This window comes from Oncorhynchus kisutch, linkage group LG21, assembly GCF_002021735.2.
Source record: "Oncorhynchus kisutch isolate 150728-3 linkage group LG21, Okis_V2, whole genome shotgun sequence".
NCBI lineage: Eukaryota > Metazoa > Chordata > Actinopteri > Salmoniformes > Salmonidae > Oncorhynchus > Oncorhynchus kisutch.
The window spans coordinates 35,645,796-35,668,295 of record NC_034194.2 but is presented as its reverse complement, the minus strand read 5'-3'; the positions used below and the strand labels follow the sequence as shown (position 1 = coordinate 35,668,295).

Sequence of the window (22,500 nt, the reverse complement as noted above, 5' to 3'; positions counted from 1 at the left end):
CTTCCTGAATGGTCCAGTCACAATCCTGACTTAATATTGCTGTCCATCAGTGTTTCCCAACCAAATGTAAACAATAAGTATTGACGAAAACAATGGATATATGTTGTCCTACGAAAAGGTGGTCGAATCTTATTCAAAAATGTTTTCGCAGTTGTAATGGCTGGCAAAGGTGCTTCAACAAATGATTAACTCTGGGGTGTGAAGATACAGTCAAGACATCGTCAAAAAATGGCTCTATATTTTCTTTCACTTTGGAAATGTGAAATAGTTTGTATAAATTGGCAGGAAACTGCATATCCCTGTGAAAAACATTTCACAAACTTTTTCTGCTTTTTTTAAAGACATACTACTGGGATCCTGCAGATGAACGTGGGGCTACAAAAACGCAATTACTGTTACATCAAGGAGGAACATTTATGGAAAAGAGGCCTGGGGCCATGTGTGTGTGTGTGTGGAGGGGGTGTATGTGTGTGAGAGAGAGGGAGACAGATACAGAGAGAGCATGTGAAAGAGACGGTCTCTCTGACTATCCCTTAGTGTTAAAGGTAGTGTAGTGTTAAAATCCCAACTGGTACTTGATAACCTATTACTTCAAACCTATTCCTCTGTTAGATATTCCACTAACCACCGCAGACATTTCAGATTCCCTAAATGACTAGGCGAGGAGTCGGCGCTAATCCACAGCCAGACTCTCCAGCTCATCTCTCCAGGCCAGGCCAGGCTGAATGACCTGTCATGCCCACAGACAGCTCTCACAATGGGGCTAGTGTTAGTGTCAGGCCCCCTGCCTTCCCTGAGACAACCAGGTCGATGGGAGTTCAGTAGCAGCAGTAGCAGGCAGTGTCTGTTCAGTGGAATCATGCTGGGCTAATGATAGTACCCAGTAAATGAGCCCAGTAAGTGACTCTCAGCCAGCAGAGGAAAACAGTCTCTCTCAGCCAGTGGAGGAAAACAGTCTCTCTCAGCCAGCAGAGGAAAAGTCTCTCTCAGCCAGTGGAGGAAAAGTCTCTCTCACCCAGCAGAGGAAAACAGTCTCTCTCAGCCAGCAGAGGCAAACAGTCTCTCTCAGCCAGCAGAGGAAAAGTATCTCTCAGCCAGCGGAGGAAAAGTCTCTCTCAGCCAGCAGAGGAAAAGTCTCTCTCAGCCAGCAGAGGCAAACAATCTCCCAGCCAGCGGAGGAAAACAGTCTCTCTCAGCCAGCAGAGGAAAAGTCTCTATCAGCCAGCGGAGGCAAACAGTCTCTCTCAGCCAGCGGAGGCAAACAGTCTCTCTCAGCCAGCAGAGGCAAACAGTCTCTCTCAGCCAAGTTTCAGTTTAAAGTTGTAATGTCACAATTACAGTCAAATGCCTTTCTTGAGAGCTCAAACCCCAACAACGCAGTAATCAATAACAATGTAGTACTAAAAATAACAAGGTAAAACGAAAACACGCTAGATATAATAAATCAGAAGAACACGAGTAAACATACTATATACAGGATCAGTTCCAGAACCACATTTACAATATGCAGTGATTCTGGAAGGATAGAGGGAGTAGGGATAAACATACTATATACAGGGTCAGTTCCAGAACCACATTTACAATATGCAGTGATTCTGGAAGGATAGAGGTAGTAGGGATAAACATACTATATACAGGGTCAGTTCCAGAACCACATTTACAATATGCAGTGATTCTGGAAGGATAGAGGTAGTAGGGATAAACATACTATATACAGGATCAGTTCCAGAACCACATTTACAATATGCAGTGATTCTGGAAGGATAGAGGTAGATATGTATAGGGATAAACATACTATATACTATATTGGGGTGGTAGGAAGCCTAGTGGTTAGAGCGTTGGGCCAGTAATCAAAAGGCTGCTAGATTGAATCCCTGAGCTGACAAGGTAAAAATCGGTTGTTCTGCCCCTGAATGTTCTGGGGTGATAGAGTTAGATATGTATGGGGTAAATGTACTAGGGCAGCAGGGTAGCATAGTGGTTAGAGCATTGGACTAGTAACCGGAAGGTTGCAAGTTCAAACCCCCGAGCTGACAAGGTACAAACCCACTGTTCCTAGGCCATCCTTGAAAATAAGAATTTGTTCTTAAATGACTTACCTAGTTAAATACAGGGTCAGTACCATATTGTTAATGCGCAGTGATAGAGGTAGATATGTATAGGGGTAAGGTGACTAGGTATCAGGATAAACAGAGTAGCAGCAGCATATATGAGGATTGTGGGTGTGTGTAGAGTCAGTATAAATGATAGAGTGTGTGTAATGTGTAGTGCCCTGTCAGTGTGCATAGAGGCAAACATTAGAATACAATAAAAAGGTCAACTCAGACAGTCTGTGTACCTATTTGGCAGTCTAATGGCTTGTGGATAGAATCTGTTCAGAGCCTGTTAGTGTCAGACTTGTTGATCTGTTTGCCGGGCAGAAGCAGAGAGAACAGGTTGGAGCCTTTAAACATTTTCTGGGCCTTTCTACCACACTGCCTGATATAGAGGTCCTGGATGGTAGGGAGCTCGGCCCCAGTGAAGTACTGGGCTGTGTGATGAGCTTGGAGGGGACAATGGTGTTGAACGCTGAGCTGTAGTCAGTGAACAGCTTTCTCACATAGGTGTTCATTTTGTCCAGGTGGGAAAGGGCAGTGTGGAGTGCAATTGAGATTGCGTTGTCTATGCGATCTGTTGGGGCGGTATGCGAATTGGAGTGGGTATAGTTTGTCTTGGATGGTGGAGTTTATGTGTGCCGTAACCAGCCTCTCAAAGCACTTCATGATTACAGAAGTGAGTGCTACAGGGTGGTAGTTGCTGTGGCATGAAGCCTTGGAGTTTTTGGGAACAGGAATGATGGTGGTCATTTTAAAACATGTGGAGCTTACAGACTGAGACAAGGAGAGGTTGAAAACTACAGTGAATAGGCAGTTTAAGTCACTACAGACATGGATTCAATCCCAGGCTGTGTCATAGGGCGGCACACAATTGGCAGGTTTGGCCGGGGGGGAGCTTTACTTGACTCATCGCGCTCTAACGACTCCTTGTGGCGGGCAGGGCGCCTGTAGGCTGACTTCGGTCGTCAGTTGAACAGCGTTTCCTCCAACACATTGGTGCAACTGGCTTCCGGGTTAATCGGGCGGGTGTTAAGGAGTGCGGTATGGCGGGTCATGTTTTGGAGGACGCATGACTCGACCATCGCCTCTCCCCAGCCCATTGGAGAGTTGCAGCAATGAGACACGGTCGTAGAAAAATGTGGTAAACTTGTTTTAAAATAATAATTACCGTGAATATACCTGCCAGCTGTTCTGCGCCTGCTCTGAGAATTGGGCTTCATGGCCTTGGGGGTATTAACCTGATTAATGACTTTACTCACGTCGGACTTGGAGAGCGAGATCACCCATTCTTCTGGGTCAGTGGCCCTTGGAGAGCGAGATCACCCATTTTTCTGGGTCAGAGGCCCTTGGAGAGCGAGATCACCCATTCTTCTGGGTCAGTGGCCCTTGGAGAGCGAGATCCCCCATTCTTCTGGGTCGGTGGCCCTTGGAGAGCAAGATCACCCATTCTTCTGGGTCAGTGGCAGCCCTCACACCCGGGACGCTGTTGTTATTGTCAAAGCGTGCATGAAATGCATTGAGTTCGTCTGGTAAAGAGACATCGTTGGGCAGATCACGGCTTGGTCTTCCTTTGTAATCCGTAAGGGACTTTAGGCCCTGCTACATCTGGCGGGCGTCAGAGTCTGTGTAATACGATTTCATATTATTTCCTATATTGTCCTTTTTGCTCGTTTGAGGACTCTGCGGAGGTCATAGTGGGACTTGTTGTACTTGTTCCTGTCCTCAGCTGTAGCCTCAGGGTTGTCTGTGATAGCCCTGTAAGAAGTAGCCCTGTCCTTTATTTTAGCACCAACCTCAGGGCTTTTGATTGGTGAAGCAGTGAACCTTTTATTAAGTGTGGGGATTACGTCAGCAATGTATTTCCTAATGAACCCGGTGACAGAGGTGGTTAGTTCGTGAATGTTATTGGCAAAGTCCCAATCCGCACTAGCAAAGCTGTCCTGTAGCATAATCTCTGATTCTCCTGTAGCATAATCTCTGATTCTCCTGTAGCATAATCTCTGATTCTCCTGTAGCATAATCTCTGATTCTCCTGTAGCATAATCTCTGATTCTCCTGTAGCGTAATCTCTGATTCTCCTGTAGCGTAATCTCTGATTCTCCTGTAGCGTAATCTCTGATTCTCCTGTAGCATAATCTCTGATTCTCCTGTAGCATAATCTCTGATTCTCCTGTAGCATAATCTCTGATTCTCCTGTAGCGTAATCTCTGATTCTCCTGTAGCGTAATCTCTGATTCTCCTGTAGCATAATCTCTGATTCTCCTGTAGCATAATCTCTAATTCTCCTGTAGCGTAATCTCTGGGAGGAGGCAAACGGTGCCTCTCAGCCAGCGGAGGCAAACAGTGTCTCTCAGCCAGCGGAGGCAGACAGTGTCTCTCAGCCAGCAGAGGCAGACAGTGTCTCTCAGCCAGCGAAGGCAGACAGTGTCTCTCAGCCAGCGGACTCTATTAGGCCTACATCACTGGGAGGAGACCGTCTAATGGACAGATAACACATCACTGAGAGGAGACCGTCTAATGGACAGATAACACATGACTGAGAAGAGACCGTCTAATGGACAGATAACACCTCACTGAGAGGAGACCGTCTAATGGACAGATAACACATCACTGAGAGGAGACCGTCTAATGGACAGATAACACATCACTGAGAGGAGACCGTCTAATGGACAGATAACACATCACTGAGAGGAGACCGTCTAATGGACAGATAACACATCACTGGGAGGAGACCGTCTAACGGACAGATAACACATCACTGAGAGGAGACCGTCTAATGGACAGATCACACCTCACTGAGAGGAGACCGTCTAATGGACAGATAACACATCACTGAGAGGAGACCGTCTAATGGACAGATAACACATCACTGAGAGGAGACCGTCTAACGGACAGATACCACATCACTGGGAGGAGACCGTCTAATGGACAGATAACACATCACTGGGAGGAGACCGTCTAATGGACAGATAACACATCACTGGGAGGAGACCGTCTAATGGACAGATAACACATCACAGGGAGGAGACCGTCTAATGGACAGATAACACATCACTGGGAGGAGACCGTCTAATGGACAGATAACACATCACTGGGAGGAGACTGTCTAATGGACAGATAACACATCACTGGGAGGAGACCGTCTAATGGACAGATAACACATCACTGGGAGGAGACCGTCTAATGGACAGATAACACATCACTGGGAGGAGACCGTCTAACGGACAGATAACACATCACTGGGAGGAGACCGTCTAATGGACAGATAACACATCACTGGGAGGAGACCGTCTAATGGACAGATAACACATCACTGGGAGGAGACCGTCTAATGGACAGATAACACATCACTGAGAGGAGACCGTCTACTGGACAGATAACACATCACTGAGAGGAGACCGTCTAATGGACAGATAACACATCACTGAGAGGAGACCGTCTAATGGACAGATAACACTCACTGAGAGGAGACCGTCTAATGGACAGATCACACCTCACTGAGAGGAGACCGTCTAATGGACAGATAACACATCACTGAGAGGAGACCGTCTAATGGACAGATAACACATCACTGGGAGGAGACCGTCTAATGGACAGATAACACATCACTGAGAGGAGACCGTCTACTGGACAGATAACACATCACTGAGAGGAGACCGTCTAATGTGAGACTGTGCAGCCGTCTTCATCGACCTTGCCAAGGCTTTCGACTCTGTCAATCACCATATTCTTATCGGCAGACTCAGTAGCCTCGGTTTTTCGGATGACTGCCCTGCCTGGTTCACCAATTACTTTGTAGACAGAGTTCAGTGTGTCAAATCGGAGGGCATGCTGTCCGGTCCTCTGGCAGTCTCTATGGGGGTGCCTCTTTTCTCTGTGTATATCTCTGTGTATATCTTTTCTCTGTGTATATCAATGATGTTGCTCTTGCTGCGGGCGATTCCCTGATCCACCTCTACGCAGACGACACCATTCTATATACTTTCGGCCCGTCTTTGGACACTGTGCTATCTAACCTCCAAACAAGCTTCAATGCCATACAACACTCCTTCCGTGGCCTCCAACTGCTCTTAAACACTAGTAAAACCAAATGCATGCTTTTCAACCGGTCGCTGCCTGCACCTGCATGCCCGACTAGCATCACCACCCTGGATGGTTCCGACCTAGAATATGTAGACGTCTATAAGTACCTAGGTGTCTGGCTAGACTGCAAACTCTCCTTCCAGACTCATATCAAACATCTCCAATCGAAAATCAAATCAAGAGTCGGCTTTCTATTCCGCAACAAAGCCTCCTTCACTCAAGCCGCCAAGCTTACCCTAGTAAAACTGACTATCCTACCAATCCTCGAATTCGGCGATGTCATCTACAAAATGGCTTCCAACACTCTACTCAGCAAACTGGATGCAGTCTATCACAGTGCCATCCGTTTTGTCACTAAAGCACCTTATACCACCCACCACTGCGACTTGTATGCTCTAGTCGGCTGGCCCTCGCTACATATTCGTCGCCAGACCCACTGGCTCCAGGTCATCTACAAGTCTATGCTAGGTAAAGCTCCGCCTTATCTCAGCTCACTGGTCACGATGGCAACACCCATCCGTAGCACGCGCTCCAGCAGGTGTATCTCACTGATCATCCCTAAAGCCAACACCTCATTTGGCCGCCTTTCGTTCCAGTACTCTGCTGCCTGTGACTGGAACGAATTGCAAAAATCGCTGAAGTTGGAGACTTTTATCTCCCTCACCAACTTCAAACATCAGCTATCTGAGCAGCTAACCGATCGCTGCAGCTGTACATAGTCTATTGGTAAATAGCCCACCCTTTTCACCTACCTCATCCCCATACTGTTTTTATTTATTTACTTTTCTGCTCTTCTGCACACCAATATCTCTACCTGTACATGACCATCTGATCATTTATCACTCCAGTGTTAATCTGCAAAATTGTAATTATTTGCCTACCTCCTCATGCCTTTTGCACACATTGTATATAGACCCCCCCTCTGTTTTCTACTGTGTTATTGACTTGTTAATTGTTTACTCCATGTGTAACTCTTTGTTGTATGCTCACACTGCTATGCTTTATCTTGGCCAGGTCGCAGTTGCAAATGAGAACTTGTTCTCAACTAGCCTACCTGGTTAAATAAAGGTGAAATAAAAAAAATAAAAAATAAAAATAAATAATGGACAGATAACGGTCAATAGACACTGGAGAAAAACCAATGAAACCATTCAGCTCTTTCTTATTGTCTTTCTATCGCTCTTCATTCCTATTTGTTATTCCTTGCACTCTCTTTCCCTTCTGCCCATGTTAACGCCCTATCAATCAATCAATTTATCAATCAATCAATTTATCAATCAATCAAATGTATTTATACAGCCTTTTTACACCAGCAGATGTCACAAAGTGCTTTTACAAAAAACCCAGCCTAAAACCTCTATCATGATGGCCTCCACTCCTCTCCCCCTTCCACCACCCCTTAAATCTCTGCATGGTCCAGAACTCACCTCATCCATCATCCCTCGCCTCCCTCCCTCATTCCCTCCTTCCATCAATCCATCCCTCATTCCCTCCCTCCATCCACATGCCTGGGGATTGATCAGGCCATCATCCCTCAGGCCGGATGTCACACACACACACACACACACACACACACACACACACACACACACACACACACACACACACACACACACACACACACACACACACACACACACACACACACTCTCTCTCTCTATCTATCTCTCTTTCGCCCGTCACGCCATCTGGCCTGCGTGTGTCATCATCTCCAGGTGATTGACAGCTGTGGAGAGGGCGGAACCCAGAGGCGGATCGCCACACCGACCCTGTATTCACCCAAATCATTAGTGCTGCTGGGTGACTGGTGGTGGGTGGGCTGTTGGCCTGTCACTCAAATCAGGGAGGGGGATGCTGAGTGTGGGAGTTCATGGAGCAAAGGTGTGAGATATTGAGTAAATGGCTGCCTTCCTCCTCAGGCCCGTCTACTGTACAATGCCGATTGTGTACATGCTATGTGTGTTTGTGTACATTCTGCGTCTATACATTTAGTCTGTTTATCGTCTGTCTGTATTTTGTTTATTGTGGTAGCAGCATTTTACTGTGTAACACTTCTTTACATGCAAATGTATATGTAATGACGTCATAAAGGAGATGCTGATTCTTGTTGTGTGCCATGTCATCCACTTCACAGTGACATGATCATAGTCACGCACGCACACACACACACACGCACGCACACACACACGCACGCACGTACGCACGCACACACACACGCACGCACGCACACACACACGCACGCACACACACACACACGCACGCACGCACGCACGCACGTACGCACACACACACTCACGCACACACGCACACACGCACGCACGCACACACACACACACACAGGGCAGAAAGGCAGTACCATTATGACACTGTATGGTAACACTGCTCCTGTACAGGGCCCTTCCACCAAATCGGAAATCGGTGCCTTTTGAGAACTGTAATTTTGAAAAAAAAAACGTTTGATTTGACCTCATTTTCATTCACTGTCATAAAGAACACATGTTCTATTTCATAAAAAGTAGTTTTCTCATCTCAAGGTTAAATAAAAACATTACAATAGTAAGTAACAGGGTTGACCATAACAGGGTTGACCGTAACAGAGTTGACCGTAACAGACTTGACCATAACAGGGTTGACCATAACAGGGTTGACCATAACAGAGTTGAGCATAACAGGGTTGACCGTAACAGACTTGACCATAACAGGGTTGACCGTAACAGAGTTGACCGTTACAGGGTTGACCATAACAGGGTTGACCATAACAGGGTTGACCATAACAGGGTTGACCGTAACAGAGTTGACCGTTACAGGGTTGACCATAACAGGGTTGATGATTTCTTATTAAATCAGCCATAAATCCCCTTGTGACAGGAGGAATGGAAGCTTGTTGTGTGTAACAGGGAGGGGCAATTGAATGCAAGCTATAAAAATAAAAAACACTTCTAGCCTGTCTATCACAGGGGGATGGTGGCACCTTAATTGGGGAGGACGGGCTCATGGTAATGGCTGGAATGGAATCAGTGGAATGGTATCAAATACATCAAACACATACTGAAGGTTCCATGGGTTTGATGCCATTCTATTCCAGCCATTGTTATGAGCCGTCCTCGCCTCAGCAGCCTCCAGTGCTGTCTATACTGTATGGTTAACGGGGTTGACGCTTTATGCATGACCTGCTCAGTTTTCCACCACAAAACACCAGAAAATTGACCAAAAGAGTAGAACCAGCTCACCTGGTTTGACTAGATGTTTATTTTGAAAATGTTTTTTTTAAAGGAATAGTTTCATCATATTAAAACGAGAGTTCAGTTCACATGACAGGGTTGACCTTAAACTGAGGGACAGACGGAAATGAATCGCTGTTCACATTAAATGAATAGTCATCTCCAGAGATGACTTTGTCATAGCAACAAATTAACGAGGGCTTTACAATGATAGTGAAAACCTTTGGGATAATGTGGATGAATATCTTCCTAGAAGTGACACAGGGTTGACAGATGCAAAATGCATAATTTTGGTAATTTAGCAAGTCATTATTCAAATTAAAAATCAGATGCACTGAATTCTCTGTCTATATTAAAGGGCCCTTTATTTAATATTACAGGCTTTTAAAGTGCACAGTTTCTTCTTAAATTATTAAAGGCCCAGACGCAAAAGGAACAACCCTACTGCTATAACAAATTAGACTGACTGGACCCAGAACAACGGTTCAACAACAAACACATTCTCTGACTGAGACCCATCTGGACAGTGTCTGTCTGAAAGATGTGTTCAACAACAAACACAGTCTCTGACTGAGACCCATCTGGACAGTGTCTGTCTGAAAGATGTGTTGAACAAAAAACACAGTCTCTGACTGAGACCCATCTGGACAGTGTCTGTCTGAAAGATGTGTTCAACAACAAACACTGTCTCTGACTGAGACCCATCTGGACAGTGTCTGTCTGAAAGATGTGTTCAACAACAAACACAGTCTCTGACTGAGACCCATCTGGACAGTGTCTGTCTGAAAGATGTGTTCAACAACAAACACAGTCTCTGACTGAGACCCATCTGGACAGTGTCTGTCTGAAAGATGTACATGTTTTGGTGCCATGAATTCTACCTTTGTTTTCCAGCCAATATTGAATAATTACAAAAGCAAGGGATTTAATCGGAGACCAGCTGTCCGAAGAGTGTGTGTGTGTGTGTGTGTGTATTCCAAACAATTCAGAATATCACAGGGGGGAACTGAAAGCTGCACCTATGGCTGGACTTATGACTAATGCAAGCACGTACGCCATCACACACACACGCATGCAAGTAAACACACACACACACACACACACTAGCATGGAAGTACACACACACACAAACGCACACACACAATCCCACCTCCCCCATACCTCTACCCCTCTACACACATCTCCATTCAGGTAGGTAGTTACCTGAGGGACTCAGCCATGTGTCGTAGGTCCTCGTTCTGCTGCTTGAGGCGTTCCAGCTTGGTAAGGATCTTGGATAGCTCTCTGCTGGATCGCTCTGGGTGCTCACTGTCCCTCACCAGGTGGCCCCCGATGTAGAATAGCAGCGTGCCCCACGCCAGCAGTACCAGGGTAACCCAGCGCCAGGAGCCCGCCCAGGGCCGCATCGTAGCTCAGCCTGCCCACCTACACACACCGTCGCGACCCGTCACAATAGCCGCCTGGGCATCCTCACTGGCACCGCAGTGCAGGGGCAGTGGGAGGGAGGTGGTGAGAGAGAGCAGGGTTTTTGGGGCAGTGTATCTCTGCTGAGGTTCAGCCTCCTCTCTGTGTGCTAGAGCATGACCGACGCCCCTTGCTGTTGTTCCAGCCCTGTCCTGCTAGGGTCTCCACCTCTTGCTCTTTGTGACTGTGTCGTCTTCCACTCCTCTGGTCCCCCTTGGTCCCCCCTGGTCTGTACGTGTCACCACTTCCTCTAGCGTCCTCCTGTCTTACTTCATGTGTTTGGCCTGGCTCCTTTGGGGACAGAGAGCGAGAATGAGAGCTAGTCAAACAGACAGAAAGACAAAGGGATTGATGGATGGACAGATGGACAGACAGACACACACACGGACCCACATAGACAGACAGATGCCAGGGGAGCTGAGCAACAGAGCCAAACTCCCAGAGAAGGACAGACGCAGCTCAGAGGAACAAGGCTTGCTGGCTGTAACAGTGGGGGCATTGTGTGACTGGCCCTGACAGAGCCGAGGCTAAGCAACCCCACAGGATTGTTCAGCATGACACTGCAATTTACATTTCCACTGTGATGTACAACGCTCCAAGAGCCACAATGCGCTGTGATGAGAAAACAAAGAGACTGGGATGTTCTGTTTTCTCTCTCTCTCTCTCTTTAACACTATCTCTCCCTATTTCCCTATTTCTCCCTATTTAAGGTAGACAGAGAGAGGGAGAGTAAGATAGAGAGAAAAGAGAGCTAGAGAGAGAAAGAGAGAAAGAGAGACAGAGAGAGAGAAAGAGAGACAGAGAGAGAGATAGGGAGAGAGTGAGAGTGAGAGAGAGAGAGAGAGAGAGAGAAAGAGAGACAAAGAAAAGAGAGAGAAAGGGAGACAGAGAGAGACCGACAGAGAAAGGGAGAGAGATCGAGAGCGAGAGAGCAAGAGAGAGAGGGAGACAGAGAGAGAGAGGGAGACAGAGCGAGAGAGAAAGAGAGAGAGAGAGAGGGGGAGACAGAGAGTGAGAGAGAGAAAGGGAGACAGAAAGAAAGAAAGACAGAGAGAGAGAGCTATCGCGAGAGAGAAAGAGTGATAGAGAAAGAGGGAGAGAGAGAGAGAGAAAAGAGAGAGATAAAGAAAGAGAGACAGAGAGAGAGAGAGAAAGAGAGAGAGAAAGGAGACAGAGAGAGTGAAAGAGTGAGAGAGACAGAGAAAGAGTGATAGAGAAAGAGAGAGAGAGCAAGAGAGCGGGAGAGAGAGCGAGACAGAGAGAGAAAGAGAGATAGGGAGACAGAGAGAGAGAGGGAGACAGAGAGAGAGGGAGAGAGAAATAGTAATAGAGAAAGAGAGACAGAGATAGAGAAAGGGAGAAAGACAGACAGAGAGAGATAGAGAGAGAAATAGAGCGAGAAAGAGAGAAATATAGATAGACAGAGTGTGAGAGAGAGAGAAATGGGAAGGTTTTCTGTAGTATTATAAATGTAAGAGTTCTAAACTTCCTTAATAAGCACAATGTCTTGAGTAAAAGCCAAATTGGATTTATACCAAAACATTGCACGACTGATCATATTTACACCCTACACACCCTGATAGATAAACATGTCCACCAAAATAATATCAAAATATACGCTTGCTTTATCGACTTCCAAAAAGCATTTGTTACTATTTGGCATAAGGGACTGTTCTACAAAGTTATTGAAAGTGGTGTAGGGGGTAATACATATGACATAATTAAGTCAATGTATACTGGCAATATGTGCAGCATTAACATTTGCAAGAAAAGAACAGAATTCTTTAACCAGGGGCGGGGCCTTCGTCAGGGTTGCAATCGGAGCCCTGCACTCTTCAATATTTACATCAACGAATTGGCCACTATTCTACAAAAATCCTCAGCCCCTGTTGTTAGTCTTCACAATTCAGAGGTTAAATGCCTACTCTTCGCAGATGACCTATGCTAATTAATTACTTAAAGATCATACAATGTGATTTTCTGGATTTTTGTTTTAGATTCCGTCTCTCACAGTTGAAGTGTACATATGATAAAAATGACAGACCTCTACATGCTTTGTAAGTAGGAAAACCTGCAAAATCGGCAGTGTATAAAATACTTGTACTACCCACTGTTTACATAGAGTACTGCACACACTACAATTACTTAGGTTTAAAAATCAGCTTAACTGGACACCGTATTAAGGAGGCAGTGAGTGAACTGAAAGAGAAAGCAGAGCATTCTTGGCCATTACAAAACAATTCAAATTGAAATACCTGTTAAAATGAGTCTAAAACTAATTGAATGTGTCATTGAACCAATTGCACTTTATGGCAGCAAGGTGTGGGATCCACTTGCAAAACAAGATTTCATCAAATGGTACAAACACCCCTTCGAAGAATTAGGCCAATACACACTAATAATACAAATTCAAAAAAGAGCAATTCAGTTTTGGAAACATCTAAAATACAGTGACCCCCTCTCATATCATTACCAAGCCCTGCATTGCCAAGAGCTGAGCAAAGAAAAGAGTCCCCTCATCCAGCTGGTCCTGGGGCTGAGTTTACAAACCTGTTCTACTAACATACTGAAGCCTCACGACCAGAACATCCAATCAATCAGGATAAACCAAATTACAACACAGTCAAAACAAAACTACATTGCTTATTGGGAAACACAAGCAAAATGCAAAATGCAATGATATCTGGCCCTAAATCGACAGTACACCGTGGCTAACTATTTGACCATGGTTACTGATCAAAACCTTAGAAAAACCTTGACAAAGTACATGCTCAGTGAGCACAGCCTTGCCATTGAGAAGGGTAGACACAGGAAAACCTGGCTCCCTGTAGAGGAAAGGCTGTGCAACCACTGCACAACAGCAGAACCTGAGACGGAGCTGCATTTCCTGACAAAATGTAAAAAAATATAAAACAATTAGAGTGTCATTTCCCCAAATGTGAAACCCTTATTCAAGGTTTCAAAGACCTCTCTGATGAGAGTAGGCTACCCGTCCTGCTGGGGGAGGACGCAGAGAGCTGTGGGTTGGCAGCGCACTATGTTGCTGCCTGCCATAAGATAAGGGACAGACCAATCAACCTGCACATGTACTCTACTGTATGCTCATTGTTATTGTTATGGTTATTTTGACCCTTGGTTATTGCTGTTACTGTTGTCCCATCGAAAATTTTGATTCTTCTTATTTTCATATTTTAAATATCCAAAGTAAGCTTTGGCAATATGTATATTGTTATGTCATGCCAATAAAGTAAATTTAATTGATTTGAATTGAATTGATAGAGAGTGAGAAAGAGAAAGACAGACAGACAGACAGACAGACAGACAGACAGACAGACAGACAGACAGACAGACAGACAGACAGACAGACAGACAGACAGAGAGAGAGAGAGAGAGAGAGAGAGAGAAAGAGAGAGAGACAGAGTGAGAGAAAGAGTGATGGAGAGAGAGAGAGTGAGAGAGGGCGAGACAAAGCGAGAGTGAGAGAGACAGAGAGAGAAAGAGAAAGATATGCAGAGAGAGAGAGAGAGAGAGAGAGAGAGAGAGAGAGAGATACAGAGAGAGATAGAGAGCGAGACAGAAAGAGAGAGAGAGAGAAAGGGAGAGAGAGAGAGAGTGAGAGAAAGAGAGACAGGGAGAGATAGAGAGAGCGAGAGTGAGACAGAAAGAGAGAGAGAGAGAGAAAGCACATGAGAGAGAGAGCGATACAGAGAGAGATGCTGCTAGTCCCATCCACCAAACTACCAGGTGTGAAACAGGGAAGGGACTCAGGGGTACAGAGAATAGAGGAGACCTAACTCACTCCATCAGACCACAGCAAAATCACAGTCTACTTGAACAGAGCAATACCCAATCATGAGGCAACAAAGTCACGGGAACTGAGTAATGCTATAGATGGAAGGAATGTAGTGTGGAAACCTACCAAAAAAACAATTAGGTAACAAAAAATTCAATCCCTTCTAGACAACTTCCTGGACAAAACGTTCCACTGTAATAGTGATGGTGTAAACTTGACAGTTGAAAATGTTAACAGTATATTTGACCTCTCAGCTTCCCTATCTAACCTAAAAATGTCAAACAGAAAACCAAAGAAAATGAACAACAATGACAAATGATTTGATGAAGAATGCAAAAATCTAAGAAAGAAATTGAGAAACCTGTCCAACCAAAAACATAGAGAACCAGAAAACCTGATTCTACGCCTTCACTCTGGTGAATCACTAAAACAATACATAAATACACTACGGAAAAAGAAGGAACAGCACGTCAGAAATCAGCTCAATAATTGAAAAATCCATAGACGAACCAATTCTGGGAAAATTGGAAAACACTAAACAAACAACAACACAAAGAATTATCTATCCAAAATGGAGATGTATGGGTAAACCACTTATCCAATCTTTTTGGCTCTATAGCAAAGAACAAACAGATACATATATAACAAATACAGGATCAAATACAAATATTAGAATCAACTATTAAAGACGACCAGAACCCACTGGATTCTCCAATTACATTGAATGAGTTACAGGACAAAATAAAAACCCTCCAACCCAAAAAGGCCTGTGGTGTTGATGGTATCCTCAAAGGAAATGATCAAATATACAGACAACAAATTCCAATTGGCTATACTAAAACTCTTTAACATCATCCATCATCCAGCTCTGGCATCTTCCCCAATATTTGGAACCAAGGACTGATCGCCCCAATCCACAAAATGGAGACAAATTTGACCCCAATAACTACCGTGGGATATGTGTCAACAGAAACCTTGGGAAAATCCTCTGCATTATCATTAATAGCAGACTCGTACATTTCCACAGTGAAAACAATGTACTCAGTGAAAACAAATGTCAAATTGGCTATCTACCAGATTATTGTACGACAGACCACATATTCACCCTGCACACCGGAATTGACAAACAAACAAAACAAAACAAAGGCAAAGCCTTCTCATGCTTTGTTGATTTCAAAAAAGTCAAATGTCTACTGTTTGCTGATGATCTGGTGCTTCCGTCACCAACCAAGGAGGGCCTACAGCAGCACCTAGATCTTATGCACAGATTTTGACAGACCTGGGCCCTGACAGTACATCTCAGTAAGACCAAAATAATGGTGTTCCAGTTTCCAGGACCACAAATACAAATTCCATCTAGACACCATTGCCTTAGAGTACACAGGAAAACTATAAATACCTTGGCCTAAACATCAGCGCCACAGGTAACTTCCAGCTGTGAACGATCTGAGAGACAAGGCAAGAAGGGCCTTCTATGCCATCAAAAGGAACATAAAATTCAACATACCAATTAGGATCTGGCAAAAAATACTTGAATCAGTTATAGAACCCATTGCCCTTCATGGTTGTGAGATCTGGGGTCCACTCCCCATCAAGAATTCACAAAATGGGACAAACGCCAAATTGAGACTGCATGCAGAATTCTGTAAAATTATCCTCTGTGTACAATGTAAAACACCAAATAATGCATGCAGATAACCAATAATTATCAAAATCCAGAAAAGAGCCATTAAATTCTACAACCACCTAAAAGGAAGCGATTCCCAAATCTTCCATAACAAAGCCATCATGAACCTTGAGAAGAATCCCCTAAGCAAGCTGGTCCTGGGGCTCTGTTCATAAACACAAACAGACCAGGACAGCAACACAATTAGACCCAACCAAATCATGAGAAAACAAGAAATATAATTACTTGGCACATTGGGAAAAAAAAAAAAAAACGGAGCAAACTAGAATGCTATATGGCCCTGAACAGAGAGTACACAATGGCAGAATACCTGACCACTGTGACTGACCCAAACGTAAGGACGGCTTTGACACTGTACAGACTCAGTGAGCATAGCCTTGATATTGAGAAAGGCCGCCGTAGGCAGACCTGGCTTTCAAGAGAAGACAGGCTATGTGCACACTGCCCACAAAATTAGGTGGAAACTGAGCTGCACTTCCTAACCTCCTGCCAAGTAAATGACCATATTAGAGACACATATTTCCTTCAGATTACACAGATCCACAAAGAATTTGAAAAGAAACCCGATTTTGATTAACTCCTCTACTGGTGAAATACCACAGTGTGCCATCACAGTAGCAATATTTGTGACCTGTTGCTGCAAGAAAAGGGCAACCAGTGAATAACAAACACCATTGTAAATACAACCCATATTTATGTTTATTTATTTTCCCGTTTGTACTTTAACCATTTACACATCGTTACAACACTGTATATACACATAATATGACATTTTAAATGTTTTTATTCTTTTGGAACTTCTGTGAGTGTAATGTTTACTGTTCACAGAGATAGAGAAGGAACTTCTGTGAGTGTAATGTTTACTGTACACAGAGATAGAGAAGGAACTTCTGTGAGTGTAATGTTTACTGTACACAGAGATAGAGAAGGAACTTCTGTGAGTGTAATGTTTACTGTTCACAGAGAGAGAGAGAGAAGGAAGATTGTATCATCAGAGGGAGAGATAGAGACGAAGGAACTTCTGTGAGTGTAATGTTTACTGTACACAGAGATAGAGAAGGAACTTCTGTGAGTGTAATGTTTACTGTTCACAGAGAGAGAGAGAGAAGGAAGATTGTATCATCAGAGGGAGAGATAGAGACGAAGGAACTTCTGTGAGTGTAATGTTTACTTTACAAAGAGAGAGAGAGAAGGAACTTCTGTGAGTGTAATGTTTACTTTACACACAGAGAGAGAGAAGGAACTTCTGTGAGTGTAATGTTTACTTTACACAGAGAGAGAGAGAAGGAACTTCTGTGAGTGTAATGTTTACTTTACACAGAGAGAGAGAGAAGGAACTTCTGTGAGTGTAATGTTTACTGTACACAGAGATAGAGAAGGAACTTCTGTGAGTGTAATGTTTACTGTTCACAGAGATAGAGAAGGAACTTCTGTGAGTGTAATGTTTACTGTACACAGAGATAGAGAAGGAACTTCTGTGAGTGTAATGTTTACTGTTCACAGAGAGAGAGAGAGAAGGAAGATTGTATCATCAGAGGGAGAGATAGAGACGAAGGAACTTCTGTGAGTGTAATGTTTACTTTACACAGAGAGAGAGAGAAGGAACTTCTGTGAGTGTAATGTTTACTTTACACACAGAGAGAGAGAAGGAACTTCTGTGAGTGTAATGTTTACTTTACACAGAGAGAGAGAGAAGGAACTTCTGTGAGTGTAATGTTTACTTTACACAGAGAGAGAGAGAAGGAACTTCTGTGAGTGTAATGTTTACTGTTCACAGAGATAGAGAAGGAACTTCTGTGAGTGTAATGTTTACTTTACACAGAGAGAGAGAGAAGGAACTTCTGTGAGTGTAATGTTTACTGTTCACAGAGAGAGAGAAGGAACTTCTGTGAGTGTAATGTTTACTGTTCACAGAGAGAGAGAAGGAACTTCTGTGAGTGTAATGTTTACTGTTCACAGAGATAGAGAAGGAACTTCTGTGAGTGTAATGTTTACTTTACACAGAGAGAGAAGGAACTTCTGTGAGTGTAATGTTTACTGTTCACAGAGAGAGAGAAGGAACTTCTGTGAGTGTAATGTTTACTTTACACAGAGAGAGAGAAGGAACTTCTGTGAGTGTAATGTTTACTGTACACAGAGAGAGAGAAGGAACTTCTGTGAGTGTAATGTTTACTGTTCACAGAGAGAGAGAGAAGGAACTTCTGTGAGTGTAATGTTTACTGTACACAGAGAGAGAGAGAGAAGGAACTTCTGTGAGTGTAATGTTTACTGTACACAGAGAGAGAGCGAGAAGGAACTTCTGTGAGTGTAATGTTTACTGTTCACAGAGAGAGAGAGAAGGAACTTCTGTGAGTGTAATGTTTACTGTACACAGAGAGAGAGAGAGAAGGAACTTCTGTGAGTGTAATGTTTACTGTACACAGAGAGAGAGAGAGAAGGAACTTCTGTGAGTGTAATGTTTACTGTACACAGAGAGAGAGAGAGAAGGAACTTCTGTGAGTGTCATGTTTACTGTTCAGTTTTGTTTATTTGACATTTGTATATTATCCACTTCACTTGCTTTGGCAACGTTAAATATTGCCAATGTAGCTCCTTGAATTGAATTGTGAGAGGGAGAGAGAGATAGAGAGATCGAGATCTATATATATTTATGAGAGAGAGAGAGAGAAAACATATATATATATATATATGAGAGAGAGAGAGAGAGAAAACATATATATATATATATATATGAGAGAGAGAGAGAGACAGAGAGAAAACATATATATATATATATGAGAGAGAGAGAGAGACAGAGAGAAAACATATATATATATATATGAGAGAGAGAGAGAGAGAGACAGAGAGAAAACATATATATATATATATGAGAGAGAGAGAGAGAGACAGAGAGAAAACATATATATATATATATGAGAGAGAGAGAGAGAGAGACAGAGAGAAAACATATATATATATATATATATGAGAGAGAGAGAGAGAGAGAAAACATATATATATGAGAGAGAGAGAGAGAGAGAGAGAGAGAGAGAAAACATATATATATATATATATGAGAGAGAGAGAGAGAGAGACAGAGAGATCGAGATATATATATATATATATATGAGAGAGAGATGGATCTGCGCTGCCGGGTTAATGAGAATACATACCTTATCTATCAACTCCTAACCCTATCAAAGTGTTTGACTTGTAGATGCTGGGTATAGAGTTGAGATGCTGTGTATAGAGTTGAGATGCTGTGTGTAGAGTTGAGATGCTGGGTGTAGAGTTGAGATGCTGGGTATAGAGTTTAGATGCTGGGTATAGAGTTGAGATGCTGTGTATAGAGTTGAGATGCTGTGTATAGAGTTGAGATGCTGTGTGTAGAGTTGAGATGCTGGGTGTAGAGTTTAGATGCTGGGTATAGAGTGTGCATTGAGACATAATAGGGAGTGGCCTGTGTGGCTTTACTAGGGATATATCAAGTTCCTCATGTGTCCGTGTGGGGTATGGGATTGGCTGATGGCCAGTGTTATCCTGGGTGGTCTTATAGGCCGTCTCTGTGTGTGTGGTTGGGTGCTTGCGTGCATGTGTGCGTTTTTAAGTCTGCATGTGTCTTTGGTTCTGCATGCGTATTCTTGTGCATGTGAGACAGTATCGCTTCGGACTAGCGTAGTAAAAGGTAAGTTAACTGTACTGCCAGTGTACGTCAGCGTGTGGATTGTGGAACATGCAGAGCAGTTGGTATGTAAGGACATGTAATTGGTGCCATGTAATTCCATAGAGACCCTTCATGCTTTACTGACTACACCCCTCAACACAGCTGCGGCTCACACACAACTAGCTGTCCTTCTGGCCTCCTATTGATCTATCACCATGATATTGTGCCACTGTGCACCGTGTCGGCTCAAAGAGGCCCTGCTTCCTGTTTCATGCAAACAACAAGCCGTAATGGCAGACCAGTCCTTCTAGCCTGCTATTGAGAGCCATTGTGATATTGTGCTATTGTGCTCCGTGGCGGGTCTGCACTGTTGCTGTGACTAACACGAGCTGACATAAGGACAGGTTGATGTTCTATATGTAGGGCAGTGGTATGCTGAGCTGTGGTTGCATTATGAAAAGAAAGCAGCGAGAGGGGTAGCTACGTGTTGCCAGCTAATGCATTTGCTTGGTGGAGGGGTACTGTGAATAATTCTTCACCTTGTTAGAGGGATACAGGTTGGCTGGCAGGCTGGAGCAGTAATGAATGAAGACTGTGTTCAGTGGGCTAAGTCCATGTCAGGATGAGCACGACACTAGCACTGGTCCAAGATCTGTTGATAGCCATCTCTTACAGTATGCTCTTTGACATACAGTACCAGTCCAAAGTTTGAACACACCTACTCATTCCAGGGTTTTTCTTCATGTTTACTATTTTCTACATTGTAGATTAATAGGGAAGACATCAAAGCCATGAAATAACACATATGGAATCATGTAGTAAGCAAAGACGCATTAAACAAATCAAAATCTATTTTATTTTTGAGATTCTTCAGAGTAGCCACCCTTTAACCTTGATGACAGATGTGCAAACTCTTGGCATTCTCTCAAACAAATTCATGAGGTAGTTACCTGGAATGTGTTTCAATTAACCTTGTTAAAAGTACATTTGTGGAATTTCTTTCCTTCTTAATGTATTTGAGCCAATCAGTTGTGTTGTGACAAGGTAGGGGTGGTATACAGAAGATATCCCTATCTGGTTAAAGACGAAGTCCATATTATGGCAAGAACACCTAAAATAAGCAAAGAGAAAATGAAAGTCCATCATTACTTTAAGACATGAAGGTCAGTCAATCTGGAACATTTAAAGAACTTTGAAAGTTTCTTCAAGTGCAGTCGGAAAAACCATCCAGCGCTATGATGAAACTGGCTCTCATGAGGACCGCCACAGGAAAGGAAGACCCAGAGTTACCTCTGCTGAAGAGGATAAGGTCATTAGAGTTAACTGGCTCTCATGAGGACCGCCACAGGAATGGAAGACCCAGAGTTACCTCTGCTGCAGAGGATAAGGTCATTAGAGTTAACTGGCTCTCATGAGGACCGCCACAGGAAAGGAAGATCCAGTGTTACCTCTGCTGAAGAGGATAAGGTCATTAGAGTTAACTGGCTCTCATGAGGACCTCCACAGGAAAGGAAGATCCAGAGTTACCTCTGCTGCAGAGGATAAGGTCATTAGAGTTAACTGGCTCTCATGAGGACCGCCACAGGAAAGGAAGATCCAGAGTTACCTCTGCTGAAGAGGATAAGGTCATTAGAGTTAACTGGCTCTCATGAGGACCGCCACAGGAAAGGAAGATCCAGAGTTACCTCTGCTGCAGAGGATAAGGTCATTAGAGTTAACTGGCTTTCATGAGGACCGCCACAGGAAAGGAAGATCCAGAGTTACCTCTGCTGAAGAGGATAAGGTCATTAGAGTTAACTGGCTCTCATGAGGACCGCCACAGGAAAGGAAGACCCAGAGTTACCTCTGCTGCAGAGGAAAAGTTAATTAGAGTTAACTGGCTCTCATGAGGACCGCCACAGGAAAGGAAGACCCAGAGTTACCTCTGCTGAAGAGGATAAGGTCATTAGAGTTAACTGGCTCTCATGAGGACCGCCACAGGAAAGGAAGACCCAGAGTTACCTCTGCTGCAGAGGAAAAGTTCATTAGAGTTAACTGGCTCTCATGAGGACCGCCACAGGAAAGGAAGACCCAGAGTTACCTCTGCTGCAGAGGATAAGTTCATTAAAGTTAACTGGCTCTCATGAGGACCGCCACAGGAAAGGAAGATCCAGACTTACCTCTGCTGCAGAGGATAAGTTCATTAGAGTTAACTGCACCTCAGATTGAAGCCCAAATAAATGCTTCACAGAGTTCAAGTAACAGACATCTCAACAATCAAATGTTCAGGGGAGACTGCGTGAATCAGGCCTTCATGATCTAATCACTGCAAAGAAACCACTACTAAAGGACACCAATAAGAAGAAGAGGCTTGTTTGGGCCAAAAAACACGAGCAGTGGACATTAGACAGGTGGAAATCTGTCCTTTGTTCTGATGAGTCCAAATTTGAGATTTTTGGTTCCAACTGCTGTGATTTGTGAGATGCAGAGTAGGTGAACGGATCATCTGCGCATGTGTGGTTCCCACCGTGAAG

General features: G+C 43.9%; 1 protein-coding gene across 1 annotated transcript in view; it reads right to left on the bottom strand.

Moving 5' to 3' along the window:
- The window catches only part of LOC109882645 (alpha-(1,6)-fucosyltransferase), a 249,398-nt gene that overhangs the window by 84,187 nt on the left and 142,711 nt on the right, over positions 1 to 22,500 (bottom strand). The window contains exon 2 of the mRNA XM_031800757.1: positions 10,604 to 11,155. Coding sequence (XP_031656617.1) covers positions 10,604 to 10,806 — 203 coding nt within the window. The 5' untranslated portion in view covers positions 10,807 to 11,155. The remainder of the gene's footprint in view (positions 1 to 10,603; positions 11,156 to 22,500) is intronic.